General features: G+C 31.1%; 1 protein-coding gene across 3 annotated transcripts in view; it reads left to right on the top strand.

Moving 5' to 3' along the window:
• ZNF407 (zinc finger protein 407) overlaps window positions 1-18,649 on the top strand; it is a 614,546-nt gene that overhangs the window by 369,795 nt on the left and 226,102 nt on the right. For all 3 annotated transcript variants that reach the window (XM_074273803.1, XM_074273819.1, XM_074273810.1), the window contains 2 exons: window positions 1,990-2,073; window positions 10,516-10,636. In XM_074273803.1, coding sequence (XP_074129904.1) covers window positions 1,990-2,073; window positions 10,516-10,636 — 205 coding nt within the window. The remainder of the gene's footprint in view (window positions 1-1,989; window positions 2,074-10,515; window positions 10,637-18,649) is intronic.

Genomic DNA, 18,649 nt, shown 5'->3' with positions numbered 1-18,649 from the left:
TATGAAATCTTACATGTCATGAAACCAAGGTCACTAATGTATCTAGAATCAAATCAGATGAAAAATGAGAAACCATTTTTCTTTGCATTAAATAAGCATGTAGATTCAAACATCAGAAAGTTCTAAATATAAACTGCACATATGCAAAATGAATTAACTCAGTATACAGTCTTTTCTGGCAATTACCATTATAGCTCATGCACATTTTATATTTCAAGGCACAAGAATTTGAAGAAGTAGAAAAATAAAATATGATTTCTTTCCAAAAGTAGTGATTCTCTATCTTCATTCATATGTAAGACTACTACCTACATGCAATACACCCCAAATTGTTACCCACACAATCCGAGCTATGGAAGATAGAGAATAATATTTGAATAGAATTAAGGCAATATTTTAATTTTAGAGTGAATTTTATTCTGTGATGTTCAAGAGTTCCATATTCAGTGCTATCTAATTGATATTATAGTTAGTCAGAAAGATTTATACTCAAATTGATTAAATAATTTAATGAATATTTAATTATAATTAAACTTTATTCTTCACAGCCCATCTACTCTATTCCTCTGATTCTATGATGATCTCATGATATCAAGGAATAAATTCGACCCCCCACCCCCAAAAGGAGAATGATTATATGAAACAATATTTTTAGCTCAGATGCATATATAACTGATAATTATGATGAATAATTTGATAATATAACATTGGATACTTGAATTAAATGTAATTGTGTTTACATAGTCATTATTGTATTTTCTTCTTTTATACTATAAATTTTGGAAATGTAGGTATAGGAATGATTGTTTTTAATAACAATAGCTATTCTGTCATTAGCATATGGACTTTTAAATCTCTTACTAAAAACTATAATGGTAATTCCAAAATGGCTGAAGCTGAAACCTGATCTTATTTTGGCCACTTCCTTCCCTCCTTCCCTTCTCCTCTCCAAAAATAATTTCAATTTGTTGCATTAAATTTCTAAATTAGTGATGTAGGTAAAGGTGATTTATTTTTTATTTGGAAAAGTATTCTATAATTTCATTGAATCTTTCCAAGGTTAGTATCATTATTCTATAATGCCCTTCTTTGTGAGTCTTATGGGATGAAACTGCCTATCTTGCCAGTACTTATTGAGTAAATATGCCATAGTAGAAAGATATAAGATATGGTTTATAAATACCATAGGGCAAAGTGTTAGCTGAAATAAAAGCACCCTCCAAAATTATCAATTATACTCTTCTAATAAGTGCCGTCTGCCAAATTTATCTCTAATTGTAGATAGCCATTAGGCTTAGAATGAAGAAATATCATTAAAGAAGAACAAAAGAATTTTTCTGTATTTTCTATAGTAGTCCCCAAACTTGCTTTCTTCATGTCAAGAAAGTTTTTGAAACATAAACAGCATTTAATTCCATTGGGAGTGAGTAATGTGGAGTTTATTGTTTTCTGAGCTCTTCAGTATGTTTAAGAAAACCATTTAATTCACATTATTAAGTAAAAAGGTATTAAAGAAGACCTTGATCAAATCAAGCAAAAAAATTTCCACATCCTTAAGTTGTTAGTAAATTCAATATATTTTATTTAAGCAGAATCATATATACTGTATATTAACTTTTTTGAGCAATCTTTACTCAGTACAGAGAGGCCAGATGTATGGGAATTGTAAAAAATCAGGATATGCATAAAAACTGTTCAAGTGCATAAAGCAGCCCCATCTGGAAGACATCTAACAGAAATGAAGTTGTACAAAACCATTCCATTGATAATAAAGCTAATTTTTATGGGTCTGACAAGTATGTAATTATGTTCAGTGGTGCTTTTCAGATTTTATCACAGTCAATAAACCGCAGTGGTAATTTCATTCCCATTTGACATATTTACATGGAAACATTTGATTGGAGGAATTAGTAACCCTGAAAGCCTTGATAGATATGTTTTAATGATCTGTGACCTCCGCAGTCCCTCATCTGTTTATTGTTGCAACAGGCGAGAAGTCATTCCTGTGTGACCTTTGTGGCTTTGCCGGTGGGACGAGGCATGCCCTCACCAAGCATCGGAGGCAGCACACAGGTCAGTAGGGCTGTCTTTGCCCTTTGGTATTTTCTCTGCAGCAAGAGCTTATCATCTAGTGTGGAAACTAAAGCAAGTGAAATAAAATATTCCAACACAAATAATACATGCGCTCATCATTTGCTTTGCCTTTTTTCATTTTTGTAAAATCTGTATGCTTAGGCTCTAGAGCAAATGTTATTTGAATAAGGTAAGACTTTAAATAACCTGTTTTTTTATATATAAAAATTGTTAAATTATACATCTTGGGGATCAGGTGTCTTTGGTAAATTAATGTTAAATAGAAGGAAAGATTCACCCTCTCCATTTTCCCTTGTCCCTCCCTCCCTCCCCCCCTTTTCCTCCTTTTTCCTCTTCTTCTCTCTGTCTCTCTTTCATATTTTCTCTTTCTCTTTCTCTCTTCCTCTGTTTTTCCCTCCCTTCTTTCCCACCCCCACCCTACTCCTGGCCTAGATTAATGCACCTATTCTCTGCTTAGCAAGAATCACCTTAAAGGATCCTGGGTGAATATTAGTGATGGCATATCTCTAGTTTTAGGTTGAGCAGCAGACTGTAGTTTGTTGTCATTGTTGTATCAATTATCCTTTTAAGTTAAATATTTCAGATGAATTTAACTTTACATGAGACTCAGGCTGTAGTTGTATAGAGTGTTTCTCTTTGCAACTGGTATGTATTCCTATTTGCACAACTTAATGGGGAAAGAAATAGGCTCCTCAGGAATGAAGACTAAATAGTTTCATGACTTTAATTTTTCTCAGTAGCTCATTTTAATTAAAATTTCTTCTTTTTGTAAGTCTTCATGAAATGTATATGTAAAGATTGCTTTTCATTATTTGAATCATCTTTGGTTAAGATTTGTCAAACAAAGTTTCTAAAAATAAGCTTCCATTTACATACAAAATTAATTTCAGTAAATCTATGTGAAAGTACTCTATTTGGTGCTGTTTCTTTCTTGACCTGTGTAGTTTAATGGTGATTCCAAGGAACAAAATATCTTGTCTTCAGTAATACCTGTGCTAAGTAATACAGTCAATAGTATAAGAAATAAAAGTTAATATTCAGTCAGTATGGACATTTCTGAGTTTACTAAGTTTACCAAGAAAATGAATCTTAAGAATAGCCACAGATTCCAATATATTCATGCATTCTTTCCAGGATTTAATATTTATAGTATCAAATATTGTTCTGGTGTGCAGTAGATATAGTTTCCAGTCACATCATTGACTAATCTAACTTCTGCTCTATGTTTTAATACTAAAGTTTGTCAGTTTATTGCCACTTGAATTATGATTATTTAAATGTTAGCAGTAGCTAACCTCATCCCAACCTGGTCTGGCCCTGGAGAGCCACATAATACTCTTGCATGATACTTCTGTCAGTGTAGCAGGGCTCTCATGATCTGGCATGTGCTCCACTCTTGCCACCCCAGTGGAGACACTAATGCTATGATCAGAGGCATTTACAGGTGATAGATCATGAAGCTTGCATCTAGCAGGCATAACTTTATATTTTATGTCAGGACCAGAGGCTCCTTATTACTTTGCTATTAACTTTATGCTATACAGGACAATGTCTTAGAGACAGAGGTATCTGTCTTTTTGGCATTTATCTGCCTCTGTGGCACAAACAATCAGAGATGATTCTTTAACACAAAAATCAGCTCTTAAGTCTATTTGCTTCAAAGAAAACATCCCAGTATAACTCAGCATAGGCTTGGGGCTGTTATGCTGGATTTACAATATTTTTATCCCACAAACAACATTTTTTCTGGCATGGGCTTCATACAGTATACTTAGAATCTATATTTCTCCGATGTTTCCTTGTTTGACGTGGTTTACCCTGTACATAGAGTACCCAAGCAAATTACAATCAGGCTCGAAAGGGATAGGTATCAAAAGTTCTCTAAATGGCTTAAATAATTCCCTGCTGCAATATAAACTGTCTAGGGGGCTGACACAAAACATCTTCCATTCTAAGATTTACTTTTATCACCTGTCATAGACCCTTGATTCAAGGGCAAGGGAGCAAATCCTCACATGTAGTTGAAGAGTCCTGCCCAGCTCAAAAACCCCCAGTCTGGAGCAAAGAGGTGTAAAAAACAAGGAAGAGTGTAGTCAGTTTTGAATAGTTGGTACAGAAAAGCATTCCTGCTCTGTGTCTGTAGCCACACTGTGGTTGGACTTACATCTTTTTTTTTTTTTTTTTTTTTTTTCTCTCTTGTACTCTCTTTGGTCCATATATTTGAAGGCATTTTTTAATAGCTATTTTAGCAAAGATTATTAACTTTTAAGAAAAAAAAAATTGAAAATAAAGCACTCCAGTAAATAGATTTATATGTAGGATGGGAAGAGATATGACATTTACTGTATAACACATGTATATAGATCCTTAGGAAGGCCATGACATCTGTAATATCAAAGGTATCAACCTCAAAGAATTGCTGTGAGGTTCAAATGAGATGATGTCTTTTTAAACCTTGAAACTTTAAGTAAATATCATCCATTAACTTTCTAACCCTTATCATCATGAGACTTGCTATGTTATCTGCCAGTCTTGGTCTTGCTGACCTTTAGATAAGCTCTCTGACCTCTGCATTACATTGTCTTTATGTAAAACTCAAACAATATAAATTAGTATAATTATTATACTAAATTTAAATAAGATTCTCTAAGAGAGTATAATATTTATGCTAATTATATTAGAAAGTACTACTCCATGTACATTCTGAGGTTCAGAATAGCTGCAGATGTCTTATGTGAGGTTTTGCATCTTGGATACAAAACTGGTCAATAAAAACCTGTGTCCAGATCTGGCCTCCGACATCTGTTGGCTCTTACTCTGGACAAATTCAGTATCTTAGGTACCTGTCTTACCTAATGCTGAAAGTTTGTTATCTTATAACCCATTCTTAAGTTCTTTACTTGAAAGGAATAGTTTTATTATAAGGTTGCCTTAACTATCAGATAGTCTGCCAGATTTTGTTAATATGTCTTTTGAATCATCTATTTTTGGATTCAATATATTTAAAAAGAAGGAAATATTAGATAATATAGCTATCAGAATAAAAAATATCAAATTTCTAAGTTATTAATAGATCCTATTTTTATGGCTTGCACAAGTCAATCTTATATTTCATCATATGTTTTTTCATAATCAGTCCTTTGAAATACATTACTAACTGGTATATTTAGTAGTAGCAAAGTCATGCCATACAATTTTAAATGAGGTAAAACAGTTATTTCCATGTATTGAAAGAAACAAATGAAAACATCTCCCATTTCTTTATGAATCTCTTAGTATTATTAGTTGTAATTTTTTTCAGGCATGAATCAGGATTATAGTAAACTGAGTCTGTTTCATTGGATCATGTAGACATCTGTGATTTGTCTTTTTATATAAAAGTATGTAGTGCCAAATTCATAATAATAATAATATATAATTTTATGAGTCTTTATTCTTAAGGCTCACTCTATATTTAGGAAAAAGTTTAGGTAAAATGGCATCTTTTATGCATAATCTTATAGCCTGGCCTGCTTAATAAATGCGTACATTGCATGTGCTCATTCATTCATGTCAAATTTCAACATTAAAAAATTAGGCTTTTATATGTAAGTACCATTATCCTTAGTATTGTTATAATTTAAATAAATTGTCCTTATTTAAGATGTCATAAAAACAAAGAAGTTCAAATGAAATAAACTATTTTGAAACTTTTTTAAGGACCTGTGTTAAACCTCTGAACTAAAAATATTTAATGTTAAAAATGAGAATTTGAGTGGTGTTAGTTTACACCATTTACTTAAACAGTATAGTGCATAAAATTAAATATTTTTCTCAGAGATGCCCTCCCTAATTATGAATAATGGATAGCGTAAGGATTTTGTAACCCAGACATTGTACACCTAAGCAATTAGAATAAACAAGGAAGCAACCATTTATGGTGCTATATATAATTCCATCAAGCATGAAGCTTATATAGTTTATGGAGTCATGACAATATTTTATTGGAATCATAATCCTGTAATTCAAAATATTTCTGTTTTTTTAACCTTATATAAGATAAGGACAAGTTCCGTAATCTGCACTAGATATTAAAAATTTAAAGAGGGCTTATTCATTCCATCTATCTAGATTACTGCTTGTATGTATATGACCAGATCTGTTCATTCCAATCTTTTGTCATGTAGGTCATATTTAGGTCAATTTAATTAAAAACCATTAACAACATATGTTTTTATTCAAATGGATGCTTTGTTTCTTTTTATCCAATAAGCTGTATTTAACATGAAGTTAAAGTATTCAACATTTAATTTAAGGATCTCCTCTCAAAGACCAAAAAAAAAATATATATATATACATACATACATATATATATATATATATTTGCAAATATATTTTTGTGTATATTTGTATATATGTTAAATATATGTAGAGTATTTTGTATATTGATATTTCTTTTGTTCTATGCAGTTTTGAAAAACTTTTAGAAAAAAGTACTGTCACCATAGAATTTAATTTTTCAAGAAAATTCAGTAAAAATTTTTTTCTGTACTAAGATTTGAGTTGATTTTTGAAAACCTATAGCAAAAAATACATATAGCACTATGTAATAATACATAATATCCATTTTATATAAAGACAAATACCATCCTAAATCTCAAAGATAATGAATGTTGATATGATTTTTAATTTAAATTTCATCTCAATTTTGTTAGTCAAACTGTATCTTTTTTTCATTGTGATAAACTAGTACAAATAAGTTTAAGCATATAGTCCATCAAATAGCATATGTGATATAAGTAGCAAAAAAAAAAATTTCAAACACACTTTGATATAGTTAGTGAAGAGGAAATAAACTCAAGAATATACTTTTGAATGTTACTATATTAATATGGGAGGATTTATTTATATTCATGGAATCGAAAGAATTCTGTAGTCATAAAATCAGAGAATTTTAGAGGTAGAACTTCAGATATCATTCAGTTTATGATGTCTTGGATGTTAAATTGAATAAATTGACTTAGAATACCTTAGTAATAGGATCATTTTTCTTATTGGTTTTCAGTCGTATTCCAAGTCTTTGTGATTGCATTTGGGGTTTTCTTGAGAAAAATACAGAGGTGCTTTGTCATTTTATTCTCCAGCTCATTTTACAGATGAGGAAACTAAGGCACACCAGGTCAAGTGCCTTGGCCATGGTTACACAGCTAGTGAGTGTCTGAGACTACATCTGAAGTCACAAAGATGAGTATTCCTGACTCTAAGTCTGGCAATCTATCTACTTTGCCACCTGGTTGTCCATGTGATTTGTTGCTGTTATCCAGTCATTCCATTTGTGTTCGACTCTTTTTGACTTCATTTGGAGTTTTCTTGTCAGAAATACTGGAATAGTTTGCTATTTTCTTTTCCAACTCATTTTACAGATGAGGAAACAGAAGCCGAAGTGACTTTTGCAATATCACACTGCTAGTAATTATCTGGGTCTAGATTTGAAATCAAATGGGCAGCCATATGCTACAGGGGATCAAGTTCATGTGTCAGGAAAACTCATATTTCTGACTTCAGACATTTTTTAGCTGTGTTCCCTAAGTGAGTCACTTAACCTGGTTTGCCTCAATTTCCTCCTCTATAAAATGAGCTTGAGACGGAAATGACAAAAAAAAAAAGTATCTTTGCCAAGAAACCTCCAAATACAGTTATGAATTGTTGGACACAATTGAAAATGACTGAACAGTCACAGATAGTTCCTCAACAAAGCAGGGAGATATATTTTTCTCTGGTTCCTTGCAAATATCATTAAAAAAAACCCAAGAATAAAAGGAAGCTTATCTACTATGCTAGATATATGGAAAATAACAATTCTATGGGAATATGCATAGAGATAAAACATCCAGAAATTTATACAACTAAAATCCAAGAAAAGGGTCAGCAATAAAACCTATGATCTTAAATGTAGATGCAAAGATGCACAATATATCATCTAATATCCAACCAATGTTTCACATTACTCAGAATTAAATTTTGAAAGACTTTAAATGCCAAGCTTAGTATTTTGCATTTTGTCCTTGAGAATTCCAAAAAAAACAAAAACAAAAAAAAAAAATCCAAACAAACATTTTTGTGCTGATGGTGTCAAAACTGTGCCCCCAGAAGAAGATTTTTGGAAACTGTGAGAAGCATTGATTAGAGAAAGACGTAACAGGAAGACTAATTAGGTCTATATTGTTATTGTGTAATAATTACTTTATATTATTACCTAATTTCGAGTGATTATGATTTGGATCAGAGTGACAAATAATTGTTCATGGTATTAAGGGACGGAAATTGACTTTATATAGAAGAAGCTTTTGGTACTCGCTTTAGTATAGTTTTGAAACAATTGTACAATCTGAACCCCAGATTGTAAAACATTACTATTTATTTGGGGAAAAATAATAAATAAAAAGAAAAAAATAGATGGTAGGTATAGAAAGTAATATAATTGAGGGGTGTTGGGAGGAGAGTTAGAGAGAGACAAATAGTGGTCAGTTCTGGGTGTGGGAGTGGTCAATTCTGTTTTAAAAGGTGAACTTATAAAAATGATTTCAGTAACACAAATCACCTTTTTTGATTTATTCTAGTGTTGAATAACAATCATTTTTCAAGTTTTTCTTAAAAAAAAAAAAAGAAAAAAGAAAACTAATTTACCTCTGAAAGTACACATTTTGCCCTTTCCTTTTAGGAAAAGAAAAACAGTGTTTCAGTTTCTTCATAATAACCTGCCTTCTTATAATCACTCCCTATTGCTTTATAGGTCTATCAAAATAAGAATAATAATCTCTTTTCTACATGATAACCTTTAAATATGTGAAAGCAGCCATAATGTCTCTCTGTTCACTCCTCCATAATCTATATAATTCTGTGTCTTCAACTGGTTTTCATAATGGCTTTTTGTAGTACTATTTTGATTTTTCTCTAGGAATGTTCCAGATGTTCACATCTTAAAATGTGCCATCTAGAGTTAGACTAGTATGGATTTTGTCTAATAAATCTAATAAGTAATGTCATCATCTCCCTTGTATTGCCTCTATACTTTTCTTCATATAACATATTATTCATTAACTTATCTGCCTTCTCTCACCATTGACCCATTCTCCTAAACTACTCCAGTTTCTCTCACTTCTCATCAACTTTCCAGCCATATTACCCACATTCATTATTGAATTTAATCCATTCTTCTTGTTAGTCAGCATCATCTTTATCCCAGTTCTTTTAATAATCATCATCCTAGATTCATATCAGTTGAAGATTTGACATGCATGTATTTACATCTTCATCTATCAAATAGAAGAGGGTCAAGGACAGATTTTAAAACTTTTCTATAAAACTAGACAAAGATATATTAATAATAACTCAGATTTGGGCAATCTATCTGTTCAAAATCTACCCAATTACATTCAATTAAACCTTTCCTGAGTCTAAATCTCCACTGATATTTATTTATATGTGCTATTTCCTATTCTATGAATCATTTTGATCCCTACCTCCCACATTTATAAGCATTTGAAATCTTGACCATTAATCTTGTTCCATTAATATTTCCCCCTCTCCTTCTATGCAACTTGGCTTTTTATTTTTCTTTATTTCTGTAAGTTAAATAATAATGCAAATTCTGAAAATAATTGTTTTTAAAGTTAATTGAGATTCTTGAACATAGACACAATCAGCCAATTCTCCATACCCACCTTGACTGTTGATGAATAATGTATGTTTCCCCTTTTCTTTATGATGATAATCAATGGGCCTTTAGTGTTGCAGAATACCTGGATTTCCTGCCTCCCAGAAATGTTGTTATAAGGATCCATAGGTGTTCAAATATATCAAGCTATTTACAAAACTTACAGTACATTTCAACTATCATATAATGATAAGAGATGGAAATGGTTTCTGTTGAAGGGGTTGTAGAAAGCTAGGCATAATAATAAATTATATTGTTTGTTGAGTTACAAATCCAATTGTTCTGGAAATTGTTGAGAAATAGTAATAAACAACAACTACAAAAATCTGGTCCAGAGAATTCCACTGCTTGGCATATCGTTGAAATTGAAATTTATTATTTATTTATTAATTGCCTACTATTTAGAAAATTCTGAGCTAAGTGCTATGGCTAAAGCAAACTTTAGATGAGACATGGTTTCTACCACTCTGGAATTATATTCAAGAGGGAGTAAGATAGGTATAATATTGTATAGAATGTACATGACAAAGCTGGAGAGAAAGTGATGAGAGGAATTTTAACTAATTTGTATTTTTCTATCATGTAGATGTATTAATAAACAATTGTTGGTCTTTTCAAGTACATTGAAAGTACATCACCTTTAAACAATTTGCCACTTCATATATTTTCTAAAATGAGTTTTAAAAGTATGTTGCCAATTCATAGCATTTCTTGATATATTATAGGAGAGAAACCATTCAAATGTGATGAGTGCAACTTTGCCTCCACAACCCAGTCCCATCTGACTCGACATAAACGTGTTCATACAGGAGAAAAACCCTACAGATGTCCCTGGTGTGACTACAGGTAATCATTTACTAAGAAACAGGTGCTGAGTTGATGTTCTGAAAATTACTTAAATCACTAGTAAATATAGATTTTAAATATATGAATGTGTCAATGCCATACAGGGATTGAGGAGCCTTTTTTGAATACTTTTAACATTTATGCTTAATGATAATATGCAAACAGTGTATTCTCATGTTATTGCTATATATTGGTTAGTACTTAGTCATTAGCAATATGTTATAATTTATATATGTTCAGCATGTATCAATATCTCCATTGCTATTTATATAATTCACAAATATTGTTATTTAGAGATTTTGGTATTCTGTGATTTGCTGTTTTCTTGAGTCAGTGTGAAAATATTTATGGTAATATTATACATTTTTGTTTAAATTTGGAACATGTTCATTGAGTAAGATGCACAATTTTTCTAATTTAAACCATCCTATTTTATTGTGTATTCATTTCTGGGCCCTATTCATTGTCTTATGGAGTCTAACAAAGGTTGATATAGATATAGTGATTGACTAGATTTATAATTTTTTTGTTGAATTTTACATAATTGTATAAAAGGCATTCTCTTGCCAATAAGTTTTTCCTATGTGCATAGTTATGCTATTCTTTTCAGTTATGATCAGTTGAATTTAGGATGTTGTGGAAGTATTTCAGAGCTTAATGATGTTAATACAATGTCATATTTTCATTATGGTTATGCTTCAAACTTGTGTGATTCATTTTAAGTTTTTGTAGTAATTAGAAAATGGACAAGTGAGTAGGTATTAATTATCATCACAGTCATGTTATTTTGATAATATCATCTTTATAAACTTGAAATCATAACCTCTTTCAGATTTTTGGATCTCTCAGTCCTCTCAATTTGTATTCTTTTCAGTTTAGACCTTCTTGGTATTTACTTGACCTTATCTATCTGCTTACTATTTTTCTTTTCTATATTGCCATTCCTACTTTCTGGTACATGTAGAATACTGGAAACTGTTCAAATAGAGTTAAAATAGTTTGGTTCCATTTACATTGATGGAAATGATAGTTTGCTGTAGAATCATTATATCATGATTGAAATTAAGGTAAATGAAGATACAAAGTCCTAATTGTGTTCACTTTATTGGTAAAGTTAGTAATTAACCAATTGATTTTTTTTTTTTTTTTTTTGGTTCCTCAGTCAGCCAAAAGTCATGAGACCTATCTCTTTACATATAACTTTTTGAAGTATAAGAACAGGAAGCATCACAGAAAGAAAACAATGTGATTGATTGCAAAATCTGAAGTATCATGGAAGATAGAAAACAGTATGATTGGATGGAACTCTGGAATGCAAGACTAGCAACAGCCCTTCCATCTTGTTGTTATAGAAATTTCCTAGATGCTAGGGGGATAATTAACTGCATGGCTAGGTAGTGTCACAGTGATAACTGACCATACTTTCTTGAAGGACAGGCAGTATTGTGGACATAATAGGCTTCCTACTACCCACCTGCATCTTACTGAGATAGCAGCTCTTTCCTAATTGTACATAAGTATATTAGATTGTATAGAGATAACGCACATTGCGTTAAGGTGATTTATAACATAACTGATTTTTAAACTAACTCAGAGAGAGAAGACTGAACTTCTGGACTCATGAACTTTTGAACTTAACTCAAAGACATGGCTCAGGCAGTTAGAGAATAGAATCAATTACAGAATGGAATCAATTGAAAATAGAAATTCAATATTTTATTTTCTCAATGATAAGTGTTTGACATTTTAAAATCTGGTTTTCTCCTTCCAGTTTCTTCTTTTGTCTTCAAGTGATTTGACTTAACTTAGTTTTAATTGAGCCAAATGTTCTAACTCCATGTTCCCTACACATACACAAAAATTGTCTCTGTGTATGTATGTGTGTGTGTGTGGGGGGGTGTTAAGTAATGATACTGCTAATATAGGAGACAAAATGGAATATATGCATAGAAAGATGTCAGTTAGCTTGAAATCCTGCTTCTGATTCCAATGAGAAATATGAATTTCAATAGCCCAAATGGTTTTTTTTAAAGTCATAAAGCAAATGTAAGCAGGATGAATTGGAATCTGGGTCTTACAAGCTGAAATCCATGGTTCTTTGTACTATACTACCTCCAGTTAGTTTTATGAAAGAATATTTATTCAGAAATATTTGACTGTCATTCCACTCTCCTTGGAAAGGAGATTGTATTTTCTCACTGAGTGGATTCCTAGGTTTTCTTGTCTTTGTTATTGCAGGTGTTTTTTTTTTTTTTAAACATAAATTTTTATTTGGACCTATTTCTTAATTTACCAGAATTTCCTTTCTTATCCTTTTCCTCAGAGAACCATTCCACAAAACACATAATATTTTCTTAAAGAAAAAAGGAAAAGTGAGAACAAAATAATCAACCAAATATATTAATGTTTCAAAAAAATCTGAGAGTATATGTAGTGTATTTCATCTGTGAACCTTCACTTTTGCAAAGGACCAATGTTTCTTCTTTGGGGGCCAGATTTGTCCTTTTTTAATCTTTTTAGTTTTACAACCTTCATTTCTGAATATTTTGTAGCTAATTCTATTACATTTTGTAATCACTGTGTATATTATTTCCTGAGCTGTGCTTACTTCATTTGGCGCCCCATCATCTAAATTTTTCCATTTTGCAGCAGATTTATGCTCAACACTTTAACTCTTCCCCAAGAAATAGGCAATCGCTTTGTTTCAAATTTTTTGTGACTACAGTTAGTGTAATGAGGACTCTTCTTGTAGGCTTATATCCTAAAGAGTATATAGTTGAACATTTTAATAACTTTATTTGTGTAATTCCAAACTTCTTTCCAAAATTGTTATGTACTCATTCACTGATTTACAACTCATTATACTGGTGTCTTCCTACAATTCTGTCTGAAATAATATTTAAAAAACAAAATATTCCAAATTACATGATTACTTCACTAGATACAAAAAAGCTTTGACAAAGTATAGTACTCATTTATGCTAAAAATCTATAAGTTACAGGCCTTTTAAAATGCCATAAAATATGTAGGCATTTAAAATTTTTTTAAATGAAATGTTTTTATCTAACATTGAAAACAAGCATGTAACTTCACCACAAATTTCCCAGTAAATATAGGAGTAAAATTAAGATGTTCCTTTTCATTGCTATTATTGATATAATTCAAAAACATGCCATAACAGAAAGAAATTAAAGCCATAGATGTAGTCAAAGAAGAGATAATATCCATTTTTGCTAATGAGATAGTTTACTTTGGAAATTTTAGGGAATGAGTAGATATACTAATTGGGATAATTATTAGCTTAAGCAAAATTTCAGGCTTCAAAAGAAACCCACAAAAATAAATAGCATTGCTGTGTTATCATAACAAAATGCCAGTTGCTAAAACATAAAGTGAAATCCTGTTCAACATGCATAAATATTTGGAGAGTAACTTATCAAAGCACACAAAATACTTTTATCAATAAACAAATTACATCCATTTATCCCTCCATTGAGCATCATCCAAATATTTTTCATTATGATTGTTTCCTTTGTCCTTGAATTTCTTCTCTCGAATATATCTTCTTAAAACCTAACTTTTACTCTATATTCCTTTTTCTGATCTTGTTGACACATCTTCAGGGAATCAGTATAAATCCATTAGAAATGTTATGCCATATTAGTGCTATATGTTTTTTTGGCAGCATTACTAAACTACCTGATCATTTTAAGGATCATATGGATGATTATTTATGTATATAAACATTATAATGAGCACCTTGAATAGTTGAAGTCATCATAACTTGTGATATAGAGGAGAAGGAAAAAACATCAAGTTTCAGTCTTCAAGCACCTGGTAATTTAGTGATCAAAACAAAAGAGGGGTACCATTGAAGAAAAGAGTTTTTGAACAAATTAAAAGGGGAAGTTACAGGCAGAAGCAGGCATAGTGTAATTGCAATTTCATAGAAACAAAGAGGAGAATTTTAGGAACATGTGTGTGGTTGTCCTCAGGCAGGAGGCATCAAGGAAGCTAGTCAATGAAAAAATTCAGAGCAAGGGATAATTAGAATATCATTAATATTTTCAAGATAATAATTTTTAATAAAGTGCTAGGCTAGATGTCAGTTTGAAAGAGGTCAGTAATGAAGTCTATGATGTGAGTGTGGAAGCTGTGATTATGATCTATCTTTAATGCCATTTGGCAATTAGAGGAGAGGGTGTGGCAGAGGAGGAGGGGGGAGAAGGGTTTATTTTAGTAAAGGGGAGGCTTTACCCTCTTTGTACTTGTGGTCATGAAACAGAGAAAGGCTAACAGAGTCAGTCAAGAAAAGCATGATTCTATGAAACATGAAGTTGTAGCAAAAGAGGCCACTCTCTAGTAGTTGGTGTGGAATTGGTTTTAGGATACTGAAAAAGATTTTGAACTACAATATACTAGGGACTATATTATGTCAACAACAAAACATGAAAGGATTGTAATATCCAAACTTTCCTTTGTCACAAATGATGTTACCATAATGAAAGCTTTTGGGAAAAAATAAACTTAAAATGTACTGTATCTTTTTAAGATTAGGTTTAAGAGTAATTGATTAATCACTTTTAGTTATGATCACATTTTTAATATGGTTCAAAACTCCTGTTAAAGCCGTGATTATAGCATTCATAGTAATAGTAAATGTTACAGTTCCATCTGCTGTCTCTTATTCCATTTGACATCTATCTTTTTGAAATTTCCATTGTTTTAATATCTAAATGCTTTGAATAGTCACCCACCTGGGGAGACATTATTACTTTTTGACACATTTGTTATGGTGGTGAACTGAGGTTACCTACTTCGGGATTCACATTTTGGGAGTTATTTTCACTTAAATTAAGGAAAGCCATGAATAAAAATGTGTCTTACATTTTGCCTAGAATCTTACAATAGTTGATGCCTAAAGTTGAACCCATAGAGATCATATTGTCCCATCCCTCAATTTTTAGATAAGGGAATGTTATAGAGAAGTTGTATTTTTTTTTTACAAGAAATTAATTATACTCTATCATATTAACTAGTGCTCTTCTCATCAAATGATATCATCTCTTTTGGACAATAAGGTTCCTGTAGTTTATAATGTTTTGCTTCTTGGGTGACTGTAGTTATGGAATTCTATAGTCTTTTGTTACTTTCTATCCACAAAAAGACAATTTAAGTCATTTTCAATGTAAAGATAAAATTCTCAAGAACCTGTGCGGTACATAGTAGCCAAGGCAGTTACTTTTATTACTATTTTTAACATTAACTTTCCATTAAGCATGTTTCTTTAAAAATAAAAATGTAAAATATCATGCTCTTATAAGAGATGAAATAAGAGATGAAATTTGCATTCAACAAAGATGCCTTTTTATTTTTTTATTAGTCACCTTAAGTAATTTTCATTGTAAATCAGAAAATGAGTATTTTAAATTAATATTTTAGAAAGATGGCATGCATTTCAACTTTCTTTATTTCTAGGAAATACTCATTTATTTCCATTCATAAATAGCTATTATAAGTGGAAATACTTTGATGCTCATTCCTTTTCAAATTTTATTTAATTCTGGTTAGTACGGTGACAGTTTCAATTTTTGAGGTTTGGTTCTTGAATTTTTTATCAGGAAAATCTGAACGGGAATGTTTTTTCTGGCACTTATAAGTAGTTTAAGTGTGGGTAAATCACTTAACTATTTGAGCTTCAGTTTCTTTGTCTATAAAACAAAGGTATTGAACTTATTTTCGGATCCTGTGAACTTATCTAATTAGAAAGTATGTTTATAGTTCTAGCCAAACTCAAAGTGGTGTTACTTACCAGGAATTAAAGTTATGACCTGAATAACATTCAGCTTAATACACAATTAGTTGAACTAGTTGAATTGATCTATGCTTCCACTAAGAGATTGGCACAAATGAGATGAAAACATAAAAATATTTTTGATTGCAAGAATATAATAGATAGCAAACTTGCCCTAATTTACCATCAACATGTAGAATAATTTTGTCACTGCAGAAACTTTCAAAAACCTGTGATCTTTCCAAATCTCATATCTTTTTCTGACATTTTAGAAATCCTAAATATATAGAATACTCATAATTCTTTTATTGTTTTATTATTTCACATACTTCATTTATCATCATCATCATCATCATCATTATTATTATTACCACCAATATGTAGTACTCTTCTTGTACTTTTGAAGTTTTTTTTTTTCTTTGTATTTTGGTTTTGATGCCCTTATGATAAATAGGAGAGCAAAGTTACCTGACACAAAGTAGGTGATAATTCATGTCATGTCAACATGTATATAGCATTATGTTCAGATAAAACAAAATAATCAGAAATTTAAGAATTATTTTTACTTCATTACAAAATATTTTGCTCATTTTTATAAATCCAACATTGGGTAGAAAAAGCAGTAGTGATAATTATTATTCATGAAAAAACATAAATATGGAAAATTATCATAGATTTGTTTACAAAAGCATTGTATAATTGGTCTTTTGAGCTTGGGGCTATTTTTCAAGTTTGCATTATTAATTTAGCCAGTGACACCTCATTCTATTTAGATATAAACATATACTATTTTTCAAAGCACTGTCTGAGCACTATGACCAAAAGCCTTCCTCATTTTATCATTTTTCTAAAACTTTTTTCATCATTGATTCTGTTCCTAAAATAACATATAGCATTTAGTTGCTCTCATAGGACATGTTGTAACTATTGTTTATGTACCTTAGATTTTAAAATTTTTCATATATGAAAAAGCAAAGGACAACAATATTCTATTTCATTTTTATATTCTTTGGAATTCTATTACTGATGTTGAGAACATTTTAAAGAAGTCTTATTAAGCAAGTTCTCTTTTTTTAAAGCATTTTTTAAATTAATTTTTATAATTATAACATTTTCTTTGGCAGTACATATGCATAGGTAATTTTTTTTTTTTACAACATTATCCCTTGTACTCCCTTCTCTTCCAAGTTTTTCCCCTCCTTCCTTCCACCTTCTCCCCTGGATGGTGGGCATTCCCATACATATTAAATATTTTATGGTATATCTTAAGTACAATATATATGTGCAGAACTGAATTTTGTTGTTGTTGAAAAGGAAGGATTGTATTCATAAGGTAAAAATAATCTGGGAAGAGAAACAAAACAAAAACAAACAAACAAAAACAAAACAAAACAAAACAATGCTCACAGATTACACTCATTTCCCAGTGTTCCTTTTCTGGGTGTAGCTGATTCTGTCCATCATTGATCAATTAGAATTCAATTAGCTCTTCTCTATGTTGAAGATATCCACTTCCATCAGAATACATCCTCGTACAGTATCATTGTTGAAGTGTATAATGATCTTCTGGTTCTGCTCGTTTCACTCAGCATCAGTTCATGTAAGTCTCTCCAAGCTTCTCTGTATTCCTCCTGTTGGTCATTTCTACAGAACAATAATATTCAATAACATTCATATACCATAATTTACCCAACCATTCTCCAATTGATGGACATCCATTCATTTTCCAGCTTCTAGCCACTATGAAAAGGGCTGCCACAAACATTTTGGCACATACAGGTCCCTTTCCCTTCTTTAGTATTTCCTTGGGATATAAGCCCAGTAGTAGTACAGCTGGATCAAAGGGTATGCACTTTTTGGGCATAATTCCAGATTGCTCTCCAGAATGGTTGGATTCTTTCACAACTCCACCAACAATGCATCAGTGTCCCAGTTTTCCCACATCCCCTCCAACATTCATCATTATTTGTTCCTGTCATCTTAGCCAATCTGACAGGTGTGTAATGATATCTCAGAGTTGTCTTAATTTGCATTTCTCTGATCAATAGTGATTTGGAACACTCTTACATATGAGTGGAAATAGTTTTAATTTCATCATCTGAAAATTGTCTGTTCATATCCTTTGACCATTTATCAATTGGAGAATGGCTTGATTTCTTATAAATTAAAGTCAATTCTCTGTATATTTTAGAGATGAGGCCTTTATCAGAACCTTTAAC

Source organism: Sminthopsis crassicaudata, chromosome 1, assembly GCF_048593235.1.
Source record: "Sminthopsis crassicaudata isolate SCR6 chromosome 1, ASM4859323v1, whole genome shotgun sequence".
NCBI lineage: Eukaryota > Metazoa > Chordata > Mammalia > Dasyuromorphia > Dasyuridae > Sminthopsis > Sminthopsis crassicaudata.
Note: the sequence above shows the minus strand (reverse complement) of the source record. Positions and strands in the feature narration are given on the sequence as shown.